The sequence below is a fragment of the Perca flavescens genome, chromosome 6, assembly GCF_004354835.1.
Source record: "Perca flavescens isolate YP-PL-M2 chromosome 6, PFLA_1.0, whole genome shotgun sequence".
In the NCBI taxonomy this organism is placed as follows: domain Eukaryota; kingdom Metazoa; phylum Chordata; class Actinopteri; order Perciformes; family Percidae; genus Perca; species Perca flavescens.
The window spans coordinates 37,442,391-37,460,940 of NC_041336.1; the positions used below are offsets into that span (position 1 = coordinate 37,442,391).

Sequence of the window (18,550 nt, forward strand, 5' to 3'; positions counted from 1 at the left end):
CTGGAAGTAGACTGGGGGCCAGGGCCTTCAGCTATCAGGCTCCAGTATTGTGGAACCAGCTCCCAGTCGGGGTTCGAGAGGCAGACACCGTTACCACATTTAGGAGTAAACTGAAAACCCTCCTCTTTGATAAAGCTTATAGTTAGGGACGAGGAGTTGAAGCGTCCACCTAACCCGCCCACTGCTTCTCCTCGTAGTCATCAGTTTTTTTTTTCTATACTGTATAATTAATAATCGAGCGAGAGTAGAGGGAGGCGGTCCAGTACAGCCCGACCGGTTGGGGGGAGTTCTAGCCCGACCAGGCACCTCTCTTTAACCTGCCTCTCTTAAGTTATGCTATTACAATTCTAGACTGCCGGGGAGGCTGTTCCTCCCTAAGACACACTGAGCTGCTCTCTCATCTCTACTTGTTACTTTTGTATGCATCCTGTCCCAGAAATGCTTGTTACTAATCTAGCTCTGGGAGTTTACTCCCCGAGTCCTTATGTTTCTTCTTCGCAGAGCTATGCTCTGCGATTCTCTGCATTCCCGGCTGCATCCTGCTGCGTCCTGCTGCATCCGCAGCCTCCCCCCGTGCTCTGCAGCGCCACGTTACATCCCGCTACGCCCTGCTGTGATGTTCCTATGCACAGAGTAGTCAGGATCCGGTATAGGAGACTGCAATACTCAGTATGACACGATGTGCCCTGCTATGACATGAACTTCCACGATAACCTTCAAAGTCAATGTGACTTCTAATGTGACTGTTATCACCACTGTTCATCACGCCCCCAACCGGCCCGTCAGACACCGCCTACCAAGAGTCTGGGTCTGCCGAGGTTTCTTCCTAAAAGGGAGTTTTTTCTTGCCACTGTCGCAATAGCCACTGCTAATGCTTGCTCTTGAGGGAATTACTGTAATTGTTGGGCTTTTGGAATTTATAGAGTGTGGTCTAGACCTACTCTATCTGTAAAGTGTCTCGAGATAACTTTTGTTATGATTTGATACTATAAATAAAATTGAATTGAATTGAATTGAATATTTACATACGTGATTCATAATTCTGTAAATTATTCTCTCCCGTTCCCAAATTTGGTATGTTAATATTGTTAGAATAGGAGAAGGCAAAGTAGGTTTCAACAAGTTCTTACCAGTCGTCATACTGTGTGTTTTCTCACAGTAAGTCTCAGGGTCCTCTATGTGTAGCCGATAGATAGATAGATAGATAGATAGATAGATAGATAGATAGATAGATACTGTATTCATCCCGAGGGAAATTTTAGGCATCCAGTAGCTTAGACAACCATAAAACAACAAACACATATATCTCACATACATGTAAGGTAATATAATGTATACTTTATTAATCCCTCAAGGGGAAATTACAATGTTTTCATTCTGTTGTTATTACACACAGGCCGGAATTACACACATGCTCAGTACCTCTACGTGCACTAACATTCATTCAGCTTCTGTTTCTAAAGAAGTCCGAGCTCAACAGTCCCGCACCTTTCCACTGACATCACATATCATACTACCATCCTGCCAGCCGACTGTCCAATCAGCGGCCGAGGGGAGGTCCAGTGCCGGCGCGGCTGTCCAATCGGCGGATAGCGTGAGCTCTGCTCACCGTCACGTCTCTCCTGATTGGACGGTTGAACTGTGGAGGAGGCGGGACGTGAAACCACCGAATCCGAAGTAGTCCGTGTTTCTCATTATCATAAAATATTCAGCAGCATCCCTACGACTGTCTGCGAGCTTAAGTTATCATGTCACAAAGGTAATCTTTTGTTTGGGTTGGCTCACTTGATTTTGGATTATCTGAGAAACTAAATGAAGAGTAATTATTAACGGCATGGTCATTTTCTGACAGCCTAAAGAAAACCGGTTTCTCAGTAGCGCTTTCACCATCTAATTGATTTATTTTTTAATACGGTTTTTTTTTTTTAATCCAAAGAGATGTGGACTTTCCTGGGAATAGCCAGCTTCACATACCTCTACAAAAAGTCCAACACAGTCTTTCAGAATTTCGCTCACAAAGAGCTTGTGATGGCCGCAGCCTTATTTCTCACAGTCGGGCTGCTGCTATCATATGTCAGGTATTTTAATTTCCAGAAGCTCAGAGTCTCTCGGGTATTATATTTGCCTCTGAGCCTTTTGTCTTCTGTACCTGTTATCAACAATTTAATCCCCCACACGTCAGCACAGACGAGCGAGAAAGCAGAGACCAGCTGTAAAAAGGTAAGACAACTCATGCGGATACAACATGTTATCTTGTGAACACAGGAAGACAGATCAAAGAAGGAAGACTAAGCATCATTTTTTCATTTCATTGAACTTTTGTGAAGTATATTTCTGTTTTATGTTTGTAAGCTTAAACTCTGAAAAGTTTTATTGAAGCATTTCTGAACTAAAAAAAAGTGCTTTACATGTCCATGTATATTTTTGTAGCCTATATCTAAGGAATACAAATGAATTCAAAGAACATAGCTGGTTATTGATGAAGTATAAAACAATTCAAATATTGCAATGTTTGCCTTTCAGTCCAGTTCAGTTTGGACTGTGTGTCATGAGACTCTTGGCTCCTTTGTTTCCAGAGCCGGAGAGCAAGGAGAAGAGCAGACATGGAGTCCTCTGGCTCACATAGTGCCTCAGCCAGTGGCCCCTCAGGGGCCCCCGAGCCAGATGTGGTCATAGTTGGCGCAGGGGTCCTGGGTTCGGCTATGGCAGCCGTCCTAGCCCAGGACGGGAGGAGGGTGACGGTGGTGGAGAGGGACCTGAAGGAGCCCGACAGGATAGTGGGAGAGCTGCTGCAGCCTGGAGGCTTCAGGGCCCTGAAAGAGCTGGGGCTGGAAGGTCAGTGACTGTTATTATTATTATTACTCTTATCTTCAACTTTCAACGTTATTGTCCCAAAGGAAATTTGATCACATCAAGGACCAGGGGCGATTCTAGGATCCGACCTTTAGGGGGGCTCAGCCCCTAATGAGAATGTGACACGGATATGGTGCCTTGCAAAAGGCAGGATAAATGCACAATTTTGAGCATATGAAAAAACTATTAAAGTCCCTTTATGGACTACCAGAATCAAATGAAATGATAATGAGGTGTAAACAATAAATAAATAAAAAATCAAACTTTCCTTGACTGGGTTACAGGTGCATAGCATTGGCACATGGATATTACACCGGTTTCTTTGAACCTGTAACTGTTTGCCCTCTGTCACTAACAGACAAGTTCGCAAACTCAAACACTAAAATTGATTTTTTTTTTTTTTTTGTATTTGTTTTTTATTATTATAATTTTGTTTTTTTTATGAGCCCCCCCCTCCCCTAAATATTGTCACTGTCAAGGACCATGACAAACACAATATCGACAGCACAACAACCGCAACCAGTCCTGTATAAAGTACTTGGAAGCAATACTTGAGTAAACGTACAAGTATCTTACCAGGAAATGACTTTGGTAGACGTTAAAGTCTCCTTTTAGAATATTACTTAAGTAAAAGTAAAAGTTAAAGTATCTGATAAAAGTTAAAGTATCTGATATTTGCTGTACTTAAGTATCAAAAGTAATTTTCTGATATCAAATGTACTTGATTTTTAGAAGTAAAAGTAAAAAAAAACTTTGATTATGAACTTTATTGTAGCTTCCTTATAGTAAGGCATAATATTCAGGGTTTCCACACCTTCTTAAACATCAAACTCAAAGTCTGACATCAACAAAGAGAAAAACAGACAGGATTTACATTTTTCACTCCAACATACAAAACCATTTCTTGCAAGTAACGAGTAACAAAGACACTGAGGGGAAAACTAGTGAAGTAAAAGTGAAAGTTTCCAGAAACGTAATAACGAAGTAAAGTACAGATATGTGATACTTATGTACAGTAACAAAGTATTTGTACTTCATTACATTACAACACACACAAACACAGACAACAAACAGGGTCCACCTGGCACACTGAACCAGACACTAAAACAACGAGCTACTAAACATTAGAAACAGCACAGTTCATAAATACATGTTAGGTGGTGCACAGAGGCAGGTAATAATGGAATGGAATAAATAAATAAATAAATGATCAATCCAAGCTTATCCAGCTATCTGACACAGATACGCATAAAAGCAGCAGTTAATGAAGTAAATGAAATAGTTAAGTATATGAAGACAAAAGCTTCTCATTGGCCACAGGGATTACAAGACGCCCTGGCACACCTTGTTCTTGTTCTAGGCATTCGCAAATGGAGACCAGAGGGCCTCATGGTCAGCCCTTTTGCCTTATCATTTTAGTTCTAGGGCTGTCCTTGATTAAAGAAATACTTAGTCGACCTAACACAGTATATTCATACTGTGTTAGGTCGACTAAGTATTTCTTAGAGGGGGTCAGCGACATGCACACCCCCCCTAGCTGGATCTCCTTTTGTGGTGCAGGGGATTAAATCCCCCCCGAAGATCCATTTCAAAAAGAAAAGAAAATTACTGCACACACGTTTCACCTCTGAATTTTATTTGACTAACACTCATGTGATTTTGTCAACTAATCATTAGTTGATTTAACCGACAGATCTGTAAAAACTGAATCACTTTAAATCTTGTGTTTAACAAAGATGTGCTCAGAAAACAAGTCATTCAGCATGAGAAGGCATAACAAAAATGACTAATGGACTAAAGAAATCAGTCGACTAAGACCAAACTGAGAGGGCAGCCTTATTTAGTTCCTATAGGTCAAAGGCCCTAAATACATATTTTCTCAACCAGCTTCTTATAATATCAGTGATGAACACTCACACTACATGAACACACTATTGTAAGTTTATTTCCCATGAGAGGTTTATTGTTTTGCTTGTGCTCTCACCACTGGCTTGAAGTGGGCAGGGCTCAGTTGGAAAAGGTGATGTGATGTCACATATTTCCCTGCACCAATAAGAGTTCGCTATATTTGATCCATAATCTGGTGATGTTGTTTGCTTATGTTGCTGTCAATGGAATCAGAGCCACATAGTCCTGATGAAGCAGATTAGATGAGTGTTGAACTCTAAAATAAAATAATACCTAAAGATGTTTTATCCTGAACTTTGACTCTGATCGCTGCTTATTTAGTGAGAAATACGATTTGAGACCAAGTTTTCGGTGGCTACTCACCTGCTTCTATTTATCTATATATGTACACTTTATACTCACTAACGACATTATGTATGAAATGATACCGTCTTACCAATGTACATGAAATGTGTTCCTCACAAACAGTCACATCATTTTTGAATGAAGGAGTTCCTCAAATCTCACATCCAAAACAAGCCTCTGGCTGATTTCCTTTTAAATTGTCCAAATAATAAATGAATCCAGCTTGACTAAATCAAAGTAAATTATATCTAAGTGGGTAGATGATGTGTGCCTAAAACTATTTTTGCAGCACATGAATTCAGTCAGTGAATGGCAGAGTCTCTGTGCAATCATTCCTCACATGAGGAATTCCTTAAATATTCCCTAAATGTTCACAGGGTCTACATCCTACTAATGGTGAAAAGAAGATGAAATATCCTTTCATACCACAGTAATATTCCTGTAATATAGTAATTTTGTCCTGTAATTTTTATGCGTAAAAGAGTAGAAATCATTGCAGAAAATGTTGGTTTTCAATGAACCCCTTTAAATAATAAGTTTATAATAATACATTTATTTGATAGAGCACCTTTCACAGACAGAGTCACAAAGTGCTTCACATTATACAATTGAAATAAATAAATAAAAATGAGCAAGTAAAAAAAGAAATAAAATACCAATGGTATAAAAATGAGCAAGTAAAAAAAGAAATAAAATACCAATGGTATAAAAATGAAAAACACTTTAAAACACAAAATAACAAACCGGAGCCAAAAGCCAGTTTAAACCTCACCTGTTGCTCTTTATAATCAAACACTGTTCACATCTACAGACATTTAGTTTGAATTTTAGTGGATATCACAAACTTTCTAAAGGTATACCAACTATGTATGTGGAAAAAATGTGTAATGAATGAATCTAAATACATCTAGAATATTTCCATTTGATAGAATGGTGCAGCCCTCTGCAACATGGAGTCATGGGTTTAAATGTTTGACTCAGTCGTCACATCAGATGTGTGAACATTTTGTCCGTATGCACTGACTCACACGTACTGTACTGTATGTAAACAGTAGCAGGCTGACTGTGGGGTGGAACTAACGTGTGCCCTCAGGTTCAGTGGAGGGTCTGGATGCCCATCTGGTCAACGGCTATGTGATCCACGACATGGAGAGCAACACAGAGGTGGAGATCCCCTACCCTCAGGAGAAGGACAGCATCCATTGTGGACGCGCTTTCCATCACGGCCGATTCATCATGGGCCTGAGGAGAAGCGCCCTGGCCCAGCCTAAGTGAGTAGAGTCACAGGAAAAGAGTCCATGTGCCAGCTGAGCAGCTGGCTAGTTGGATGACTTTGTGTTTGACAGCACTGAGGGTTAGAAGGAACAGGAGTAGGATTCAAAAGTTGTTCGCATGTTGCTCATTTATTCTGCCCAACTATGTGAACTTACCTTTGATCTCTAAACACTGCACAAATTGGACTTATTTCCTTTCTGATGTGTTCAAACAATACGTAAGGGATAATGTAGAGCGAGGCGGTCGTTTTTTATAGCGAATACAACCCCCGACAGGGTGATCAGGACCCCGATGCGTTGCTATGCATGGCAATGGTCTGTTATTCTTAACAACGGTCTGTTATCAAGAATGAGCAGACTACAGAATGATGTCGGATTCATCCAAGTCGTGTAATAAATGCATTCATTTTGTAAATGGATCAAACTAACGTTCATAACTCTCAAAGTTCTAATGAAATGGAAAGTCTTATCACATTTTGTTTTATCCGCTTTTTTCATGTAGTTTAATAGTATGTATTTCAGATTTGTTTTTATGTAGAGGACCATTTACACAATGATCAGTTGGTTGGTTAAATGTAATTTTTTAAGAAAAGCAAATGATGGTTTACTTAAAAGAGCCTTAAAGAGTAATTTTCTTTGTATTTTTCAACCTGGACCCTTTGTCCCCATGCATTGGTGTCTAAATGACCAATCTTTGTTATCAGCAAAACTCTCCAGGCTTACAGTTTTTCACGATCGCTATGACACTTTTTTCAATACTTTTAACAACTTTCCTAAACTTTTAACACAGTTAACACAACATCAGTCTGTGTAGGCTATACAATTAACACATGTCTTGTTGTTTTGACACAAAATGCATACAGTTAACACAAATTTAAAATGCTTAAACTTCTTTTACACACAAGCTCCACCAAAACCAAAACAATGGATCTTTACTGCCAAATTTACAAATGCTTTCACACTGTATGTCAGAACAGATAACATCATGTTCTAAACCTAACTTATAGGCTAAAGTCAAAGTGAACAGCTGATCATATTGTAAATTGAAACACAAATATATTCCTTGCATTTTATATATGCATTTATTGAGAAACAGCTGATTGAAGTCATGCAAATAGATCGATCACAGCTGATTCCCTTCTAGGAAACACACTCAGGTGTTGAGGTTCTTTCAATCGCATGATCATATGGTAGTACAGTAAAAAAGGACCTATTTGAACAATATACTGTAGATGAACACAGAAAATAAGAAAAATGCCTTCACTAGGGAGAGGAAGAGGAGTACCAGGACAATTCTGTCTCTGTCTCCTTTTTTTCACAAACCGTACTTTCTATAAAGCTACTCTGAGATGGGTCATTCATTTTTTGTATTGAATCTCTGCAGCAAAAGAAAGAAAATGGTGGCCGGGTTGGCTCAGTGGGTAGAGCATGCACACATATACTTGGAGGTTTATGCCTTGACGCAGATATCCAGGGTTCAAATCCGACTTGTGACTATTTCCTGCATGTGTTCCCCCTTTCTCTCTCTGCCCTTTCTCAACTAGCTGTCCTGTCGAATAAAGGAAGAAAACCCCAAAAAATAATCTTTAAAAAATTTTGCTAAACCCAACAAAACAAAAATGTAGAGGCTTCAACAGGAACTGCAGTGCAAAACACAATCTATGATCAATACAGTCACTTTTGTCTGTTGTATAAGGGCAGACCTGATACATAAAATAATGTAGTTTCTGTTATTCCATGGGATGTTAGTGTTTTTTATGACATTGTGCTATGATTGACTAAATGTTCCTGTTGGGAGAGAACATGTGTTAGTGTTTTGGAAGAATTATTTGATTTTGAGACATGATTACATTGTTTTGGTAAACACAGTGTATTGTGTTAGTGAATTATTGTATTTTGAAAATCGGTGTTGGAGTTTAGTTTACAATGTGTGATTTTGAGCATGAAATTAACTGTTTTGCCAATCGTGTGTTGTAGGTGTGTTGGTGCGTTAAGAGTTTAGGAAAGTTGTTAAAAGTATTGAAAAAAGTGTCATACCGATTGTGAAAAACTGTAAATAATCAGTACTTTAAGCGTGTATAGAGCCAGCATATCTCCACATGTAAATGGGTGTATTGAGGGTTTAATTCAAGCAAACCAGAGTGGTGATTGTTGGAACAGTGGAAAGATGAACCAAGACGGCTTTTCATACTTTTGTTTCCTTTCTGTCGACTTTGAATGAAGTTTGTTTCACGATATTAAAATGATCATTTATTTAATGGAGTCTGGTGGGTTTGGTCGTAGTGGTTTTTCACAGTTTCATGTTGGAAACAAAACACTAAAAGGATCTTACTCTTCAAAAAAAAGGTTGACCTCTGTAGGGATCCTTTCTATAATGTTGTCAGACACTTACACACAATAATCAGTCAGTCAGTGGCAGAGCAAGCACTTATAGTGGACGTAAATTGCAGGGAGCACAACAATAACGTTACACTGCAGCTTGTTTTGCCGCTGCAGACTGTGGTCACTTAGACACGAAAACATGGAAAAATAGGATCCAGGTTAAAAAAACAAAATAAAATAAAGTTACCCTTTATTAGCTCTTGATAATTAATCAAAAGTTAGCATTTTGACCACATGAAAAATAGGCATTTAGTTTGTTTCAGTTGCTTTTTATTTACATGTTGTCCATGGTATTCTGGCATGTGGAGGCGATGTCTCTAACTGCCTAATTGCGCCCCCCAGTGTCACATTCGTAGAAGGCATCGTGACCCATTTGCAGGAGGAGGACGGCTGTGTAACTGGAGTCCAGTACAAAGACAAAGAGACTGGAGACATCAAGGTGAGAAGAGGAAACTCTGCTGCACACGTAGAACGTTATATTCCACTGAACAGTTCCCCTTCACCTCATGGAAACAAATCTCCTATTCAGTGCAGAGTGTGTATGACGGCTGTGTGAACCTGTGTCCTGTAGGAGATCCACGCAGCGCTGACTGTTGTGGCCGATGGCTGTTTCTCCAAATTCAGAAAGAGTCTTGTCTCTGGGAAAGCTCAAACCTCCTCTCACTTTGTTGGATGCCTTATGAAGGTAAATACCGCTGTCATCACACTGCCGAAAATTCACGGAAATTTCTTTCGTCCATCGATCGGTTAGTTGATTGACAAAAACTGTTTTGATAGTTGATTCATTGTTTTAGTCAACGTTGTCTGCTTTCTGCGTGTCAAATATCAATGTTTTCCAATATCCTTTTACTCTTTTTTTACTCTAAACTGAAAATCTTCTGGTTTTGGACTGGTCAGATAGAACATAGATGTAAAAAGATGTAAAAAGAACAGCCATTTTTCACTATATTCAGATATTTTATATACAAAATTATTCATCAATTAATTGAGAAAATAATGAGCAGATTAACTGATAATGAAAATCATTAGTTGCAACTCTAAATTGTTCAAATCTGTGATACTTCTGACTATAAATACTTGCATTTGAAGACAAATGCTTGATTGGGAAATCAATAGTCTACATCGATGACGTTTCATTTACGGATAGTTCCGGTGCCACCAGATGTCCCTCACCTTCCGCTTTCTTTGTGTTAGCGTTCTAAACTCCGGTTGAGTCAGGAAATCTCCTCCGAGCTATAGAACCAACAATCAAATTATATTTATTTTTTTTTGAGTAAAATGCTCATCACACACTTGACCGCCATTTTAATTCCAGCGCTCCCCTCCCTACATGCACATGTTCCACCAAAACAAGTTCCAGAGGCACCGTCGCTGCGTCCGGCGCTTAGCGCTGCCCAAGACGATTGTGATTGGTTTAAAGAAATGCCAATAAACCAGAGCACGCCAGACCCTCCTCCGCAGGGCTGTGGAAGAATGTGAGACTAGGAATATGAATAATGTGTGCAAACCTTACTAATTAACTTTTACAAATTTCAAACATCACCTCGAGTGAAATAAACGTCTCTATATTAAAACAAGATGTTTTCAATCCAGTCGATCTCACAGTGGCTCAGGATTTATTTCATCATGGACTCATCCCTGTTTCTCTTCTCCAGGACTGTCCCCAGTTTAAAGCCAACCATGCAGAGCTGGTGCTGGCCAACCCGAGCCCGGTGCTTGTCTACCAGATCTCCTCCTCCCAAACCAGAGTGCTGGTGGACATCAGGGGGGAGATGCCTCGCAACCTCCCAGAGTACATGGCTGAGAAGATCTACCCTCAGCTGCCAGGTAACAGACAGATCAGATACAACTTCATTTTGAAAATGTCTCTGAGTAGGGATGTCCCCATCCGATTTTTTTGGCCCCCAATCCAGATCCGATTTTTTTAATATTGCAGCTACCGAGTCCTGAGGCGATACTTGTATTTGCCTAGACAACAGAGCTGCACAACATTTTCCTGTTTAAAAAAGTAACAAAAGTAGCTAAAAGATGTTTAACTTAGTGCTAGCATATATTATTTTGGGCATTTTAGGCCTTTATTTGATAGGACAGCTTGAGACGTGAAACGGGAGAGAGAGGGGAAATGACATGCACCAAAGGGCCACGGGTCGGAACTGAACCCGCGGCCGCTGCATTAAGGACTGAGACTTCATAGATGGGGCACACGCTCAACCTGGTGAGCTATCCAGGCGCCGTGACAAGGTGCTGCTAGCATTTTTGTAAAAGTCACATATAAAACCAACTTCTACTTAGAATTTTTTTACTTTTGTAAGGTGATCTGCCGATCCCGATCGGTTAAAAAATGCCGATATCGGCTCTGATCCGATCGGGACATCCCCATCTCTGAGGTTTAATTCTTATGTAATTATCCATGATGAAAAATGACCTATGGCCCGAGAAAGAACCCCTGTAGCGTGATAAATGATCAAAGTTTGTTGCTATGGCAGTGCTGCCAGACGTCCTGGTAGGTAGGAGTATATCCAGACTGCTGCCTGGCTGTTGTGTGTACGACCAAGGAAGCTACGTACAGTTGAAGGATTTGACATTCATGGTGCGCTCTGCTATTCAGCTGAAATATCAAAGCCCCAGCTCTGGTAACCCTGACAGAGGGCCAGCTGCAATGGCAGACTCTGTCACTCTGATACATTGATAAACGTATATTCAGACACCAAAAGAAAAGGCTTTTTTTTTTCTTGTGCATTTTCCCAGCGCGCACTCCACAGAGCCACAGCTGAGTGATCGACCGCCTGCACTCTCTCTTTCCCTCTTTCCCTCAGAGCATTTAAAGGAGCCTTTCATGGTGGCACTACAGAACGATCGACTCCGGTCCATGCCTGCCAGCTTCCTCCCTCCCTCCCCTGTCAACAAGCCAGGTACTGAAGTGGTATCGACTGGTGTGTTGTTAGAGAATGCCAGAGGGAATCTATTGAACAGCTTTCAGCCTGTGTACAGTATGATGCACGTCTTGGAAAGTAGAACACGGCTTTGGTCATTGCTGTACGATGAAACAAATAAAGAAATGTCCTGGTTGTTGACTCATTTGCAATTACAACTTTGTTTTATGAATACATTCAAAAATGTGTTTTCTTTTTACGTGATAGACCAAAATTTGATTTAATGGTAGAATGGTAATTTTGCGAAAAATTCTTATTAGCTTTCTTGCCGAGAGTAACGTGAGAAGATAAATACAATTCTCATATCTGTAAATATGAAGCTATAGCCAGCAGTCGATTAGCTGAGCTTAGCATATAGAATGGAAACAGCTAACCTGCCTCTGTCCAAAGGTATTTTATTTGTTTAATCCTACATACAGTTACCCAAAGTTTTGTAGGATTCAACAAATAAAGTACAAGTTGTTAATTAGCGAGCTTTAGAGGCGCAGGTAGAGCCAGACTAGATGTTTCCCCATTTTAAGATAAGCTAAGCTAAGCTATGAAGCTAAGAAATAGTGCAGCGATAGTTTTTTCCCTAGAATGCCGAAGGTATGAACAGCCCTACCTCTGATTGGCTTACCCTGTTAGTCTTACCCTAGTCCCGCTTTGCCAGACCTTCCTCCACAGCACTGTGGAGGAGGGGCTAACTAGTCCACACAGCATTCTGGGATGGGAGAATAAACGTGCTCTGTTTTATTGGCATTTCTTTAAACCAATCACAATCGTCTTGGGCGGAGCTAAGCGCCAGACGGAGCCATGGTGTCTCTGCAAAACAGCCTCAGGAAGGAACTTGTTTTGGTGGAACGTGTACGTTCAAAAGTAGTTTTAGTCATGCAACAAAAAACTCTGATTGGACAGATAGTCTAGCTAGCTGTCTGGATTTACCCTGCAGAGATCTGAGGAGCAGTTAACCATAGTCCTCACAAATCCACCGGAGTTTAGAACACCAACACAAAGAAAGAGGAAGGGGATGGATATCCGGCCTAAAAGAGTGACATTCGGCGGAATTTTCAGCGGCACCGGAGCAATCCCGGAAGTGGAACGTTGTGGATATAAACTAGGAAAACCCTAACCCTAACCAGTCTGACACCTCATGTGTAAACCTAACCAACCCAACCATCGAAGGCAACAAGTACTAGCCAATCAGAGGCAGAACAGGGCGGGCCATGGCTTTGTCATCCTAGGAGTTTTTTTGCACATAACCCTCTGTAATATGTAAACATGTTATTAGCCTTTTCAAACAAGATATATGTGTTGATTGGTGAGCTTTAGAGGCAGACTTTGTTACCTTTGGACAGAGCAAGGCTAGCTGTTTCTCCCTGATTCCATTTTTTGTTAACTAGTTGGTGACAATAACTTTGCATGTAGCGTGCATTAGAGTGATATCGATATTCTCATTTAACTCTCGGCAAGAAAGTGAATAAGCCTATTACCCAAAAATTACTTTAAATATGACTGTATTGTATGTCTGTATGTGTGAATGTGGGTGTTGGATTGGAGTTGTACCACTAGTGATCTATGTCGGTGTTGGTAATGAGCAATAACAAATTTTAACACTCCCATAAGGTTTTGACTGTCAAAACGTCTGAAAGAAAAGCACGGAGAAACACTAAAAGCCATCCTCCAGACGTCATCCTGTGTTCCTGTTCACTGTGTTTGGCACTAATTAGAGGATTTTATTATTACAAATTGCTGAGGGAAAAATAAAGACAACAACTGGTGATGTATTTTGGATGAGAGACAAACAGTAGTCTGTTGTTTGCAGGCGTGCTTCTCCTGGGCGATGCGTACAACATGAGGCATCCTCTGACGGGAGGAGGGATGAGTGTTGCTCTCAACGACGTCGGCATCTGGAGGAGTCTGCTTAAGAACATCCCGGATCTCTATGACGACGGGGCTATGCTGCAGGTAACCACACAGGGACTACATCGAACCATTCTCATGCCAACAACTCACTGTTTCCCTAACTGTAAAAGCATTCACAGAACAACTGGTATTAAAGACTCTCTAGAGCAGGGGTCTTCAATGTTCTTTAAGCCAAGGACCCCTTAACGGAGATAGATCAGGGACCCCCTACTACATATATTGTATAAAATGAAGTTGCATATCAATCTGGGCCTACAATAACATTAAGGGTTGCCTAAAGCCTTTATACATACATTTTTAGTACATAGAATACTAAGCTATTAAAATAATCATTGTTGGCATGATTTTATAAATCATGCTTTAATGTTAAACATACATGTGGCACAGTGAATCCTCAGGATGAACTGTATCTGTGGATGGTTATATCCACCTACCTTACCTTACCTATGGGCCAGTAAGCCTATCAATGTTTTTTTGGACCCCCTGTTAAAGATCTCTGCTCTAATGTATAAAATATGAAAGAAATAAGGCCTGTGTATTGTATGTGTATGTAAGTATATACAGTATATACGCAGCCTACTGCATTGCATTTGCCTTGTGCTGTTATTCCCTCTGCTGTAGGTGAGAGACTGCAGACCAGTGTGCAATATTACACTGCTTTTTATTCTTCTTCTCAATAGGCAAAGAAAAAATTCCACTGGGAACGCAAGTCATCACATTCTTTCGTGGTGAATGTGTTGGCCCAGGCCCTGTACGAGCTGTTTTCAGCCACAGACAGTGAGTCTCCGCCATGGAAAACACTGACAGGGGATCAGAAATGATTATTATTTTGCATTGAATACAAACAAATTAATATGTCAAAATCTGCAATAAAAAAAAAAAAACTCATTTTGATTCTCATCATGTCCTTGTGCCTGTTTTGTTCTAACCAGATTCTCTTTCTGAGCTGAGAAAAGCCTGCTTCCAGTACTTCAAGCTCGGTGGAGAGTGCATCGCTGGGCCTATTGGACTCCTCTCAGTGTGAGCATTAAATAATGGCCTCCACAATAACATAGGAAAGACAGACTTTCACTAATATGTAATGATGGAAAGCAGTCTTGGGTTAAGGGAATAGTTTGACATTTTTGGAAACACGCTTTTTGCTGTGCTTACTCGCTGAGAAGGTTAATACCACACTCATGTTATGTAGGCTACTCTAAATATGAAACTAGAGCCGGCTACCTTAGCTTAGCATAAAGAATGGAAACGTGGCTAGCCTAGCAATGTCCAAAGTCCACAACGACAAGACTCCAGGAAGGCTAAACTGAAGCTAGCATAGAGCTAGAAATGGAAATTGGGATCAAAATTTGATTATTGCGCATCCTTTAGGTAACAATAACAAGTGTGGTTATATTATTATATTATTATATTATTGAATTATGTGCTGGACTATTTAACAGTGAGAAGCATTTGTTACCTGTTTGTGCTAAGCTAAGCTAGTTGACTGCTGGCTGTAGCTACATATTTATCTTACGTGTGTTACGTGTGTCTAATCTCACTCTTAGCGAGTCTAGGCCTATTCCCCAAAATGTCAAACTGTTCCTTTAAATACAAGATCACATACAAGAGACTTAATGACGTAGGGATTTTTTTTTTTTTTTTCAGGTTGACACCCAAACCCATGACCCTTATCGGACACTTCTTTGCCGTGGCGCTGTACGCAATCTACTTCAACTTCAAGTGTGAGTCGTGGAGCACCAAACACCGAGCTTTATTTAAGAGTGGAGCCATCCTGTACCGAGCCTGCACAGTCATGTTTCCACTCATCTACTCTGAACTCAAATACCTGGTTTACTGAGGAGCTCTCCTTTACGTCTGGACGCAGAAAGACCAAACTCAGTGGAATGCTTCACAGACAGTTTCATCCTGGTGAAAAGGACACTCTTGCTGTATTAAACCCTGATTTTCCTATTTAGGAGTTTCTACAATATGCCCTTGCCTTTACTGAATATGTCATTGTCTTAATATCCTACTTAATGTTTCAATTTGGACATACTTATTCCACAATGCCTTGGTGTAGCACGGTTTGTGCTCTCCCTGTATGTTAAAGGGACATACAGTGAATTAGCTCACACCCTGAATTACACTGACTGTTTAATATGTGTGGATTTATTCCTGCCCAACAGAACTGCTGTGTGGAACATGGCATCTGCATGTTATAACGATTTTGCAATAGAACCACTTTTCTGCTGAATATTTTCACACTGAGCTGATTTAATATGGTAATCTTCATGTAATGTTTATTGAAAAAAGGCATCATTTTGAATCTGAAGCACTGATGATGGGATGTCATGAACAGCAAGCTGTCAGAATTATCATCGTATATTGGATTTCATAGAATAATCCAGTCTATTTTATCTACTGTAATGATCATTTCTGCCTTGTTGCTCTTTACATAATGTAAGGGACTTTTTGAAACTCATCTTGGTTTCTACATGCTGACAGTGCAGCTGATAAAACCAGAATCCCAGAACTTTAAGAATGATCCCTGCACTATTTTAGTCCTACTGGATGTCAATAAAGACCTGACGCAGCATGCCCGGGGGGGGGGGGAGAGTCTGGGTTTGACAGGACTGGAGATAGAGCTCTTATCAGGACCAAGTCAGTGGATGATGCTCAGATTGGGGTTTGTCCTGAGCTGACACAGACGACAGGTTCTGGTTGGGTTTACCTGTGCCTGTGTTGGGCCTGATGGGCCGTTAAATAAATCATACATGACAGACAAGAATTGTTTTGCAGTTTTATTACAGGAAATAAATTGGATAATTTGTGTAACCACACAAATGTGTTGATTACACTTCTGAAAAAAAGGCTATTATATACCAGTTACTACAGTGTGAACTATAAACTGAGTTGTGTCCACTGGACACACACTAACAAATGGGACCAATAGATGGCACTCACTCCCAGCTAAAGGGTTTCTGTTTGGCTCCGAGAGAACTGGCGAAAGAGATTGCAGGCCTTTGGTTATTTATCCGACTCCTCCATCTAAACTTCAAACCATGTTCGGTTACAAAGTAGCCAAGCTCCATTCTAACGGCTGAGACAAATCATTTTCTACACCAACTATATTGTATGCTATCTGGAGTGTGCCACTGGAATAATTATATAATTTTTACGGTGTGTGATTAGAACCAATTTACCACTGATCAATTTCAAAAAGCTATTATGAATTGATCATACATTTGCATTTAAATGGTGCAGTATAAAAGTAAAACATTATGCTCACGCGTTTACTTTTACTTTTGTTGATTGTGTCATTGTTGCTTTAATTCAAAGAGAAGTGCTCAGTTAAATGACTCAAAGATATGTAAGCAGTGGATCACTTGATGAAAATAACATCCAACCTACAGAACAGCAGCAGTCCGATCAGCTAGACTCCTGCCAATACTACACAGCTATTAACTGGCAAATTGATCTTATTTCAATCCGTTTGAAATAACGACTTTTATGATGGGTTAAAATGTATTAAACTTATTTTAATTTAACATTGCAGAATGTGCCCTTCCAGTGCCACACTCCAGACAATACACGTGGAACGGAATGGTGACAAATTAAGTACACACCACTAGCAGGACTAGTGTAAACGGCTCAATAACAAAGTAAAAGGGTAAAAACTGAAACAAAGAAACATCACAAATGCTGTCATATCCCAGGTTACAACCATTAATTCAGCTTTATTGTTATTTATACATAACTGATACATTGTATTCTGGTGAAATAATTGGAAGAATTATCCATATTACTCGACTTTGTGACTCTGCACAAGGACACAAATACTGATGTGGAAGAACAGAAGGTTTGGGGAGGGGTGGGGGGAGAGAAAGCTCCATGGGGGGAGTTAGGTACTGTACACACATCCCTTCATCCATCATGTGCCTGTCGGAGGTCAGTCTGCATGGATACCGACCTACCTGTACCTACGGAGACTCACCTGACAGCCAAATAAGGAGAGACACCGAGCCCCGCTGCCATGTTCCAACCCCCCCTCCTCCCCCCTTCTACCTTAGAGTAATCCTCCTTTTAAAACACACAGAGCATTATACCCTTATTGATATTGGTAGCAGCAAGCTTTCTACTAACAGTTAACATCTTAATCTAAACAAAAAAGGTACTGTACAGCTACTGCTAAGAGAATATAAGAAGAACCTGGCCTTGATGCCTTTACACCAGATTAAAGTGCTAGAAGCAACCCACCAATCCACACTTTATTATATATATATATATATATATATATATATATATATATATATATATATATATATATATATGAACAAATCTACTATTTGAACATTAATTTACAGGGTAATATACATTATATTGTAGCAGCTGAAATATCAGCACAAATAGATCACTGTCACACTTAACAGCAAAATATATATGATTATACAGATCCATATATAATCATATATACCAATATATAATTGTTGTATATGCATGTAAAACAGTTAAACCACGTCTCAAGGCTTTTCAAACGATACCCAGAAAAGCAATCGTGTATCAAGACGTAAAAGCTTTACAAGTTTCTCTCTTGAAAGAGTGACAGGCGGCGGCGAAAGTGCCACCGCCTGCGGGTTATTTGAGGTCACAGGACAGTTATTTTGCATATTCCACAAATCTATTGCAACACGTTACTGTCTACGAACAGTACAGCCGGCGTCCTGTGAGAGGAGCCGGTGTTAGCTGGACTCACACGTACACCCACTGAACAGAACATTACGACGATGGCTGATCTGGTTATTAGCTATGTGCTTTCAGATGCTGTGCTATGACGGTGAACAACAGGAGGACTACAATACACAATACTCTATAGTTTTAGCCTCAGAAGACAACCACTGTAAAAAGACTAACCACCCCAATATTCTATACCCTCTCTGAGTTAAGTGTCATCGTATCCTGCTGCTGCTTGAG

General features: G+C 40.2%; 1 protein-coding gene across 1 annotated transcript; it reads left to right on the forward strand.

The window, feature by feature from the left end:
• Positions 1-1,729: 1,729 nt before the first annotated feature.
• sqlea (squalene epoxidase a) lies at positions 1,730-16,176 on the forward strand. Its single transcript, XM_028580821.1, has 11 exons — positions 1,730-2,220; positions 2,577-2,835; positions 6,200-6,377; positions 9,105-9,201; positions 9,334-9,447; positions 10,418-10,589; positions 11,579-11,674; positions 13,500-13,642; positions 14,281-14,377; positions 14,533-14,620; positions 15,245-16,176. Exons 1-11 carry the CDS (start codon positions 1,939-1,941, stop codon positions 15,435-15,437), a joined length of 1,719 nt encoding a protein of 572 aa, XP_028436622.1. The 5' UTR covers positions 1,730-1,938; the 3' UTR covers positions 15,438-16,176.
• Positions 16,177-18,550: the final 2,374 nt, after the last annotated feature.

Coding starts and splice junctions, on each gene's coding strand:
- sqlea (XM_028580821.1), top strand. CDS start 1,939: ATGTGGACTTTCCTGGGAATAGCCAGCTTCACATACCTCTACAAAAAG. Junction 9,448..10,417: donor TTGTTGGATGCCTTATGAAG/GTAAATACCGCT, acceptor TCTCTTCTCCAG/GACTGTCCCCAGTTTAAAGC. Junction 11,675..13,499: donor CTCCCCTGTCAACAAGCCAG/GTACTGAAGTGG, acceptor TGTTGTTTGCAG/GCGTGCTTCTCCTGGGCGAT.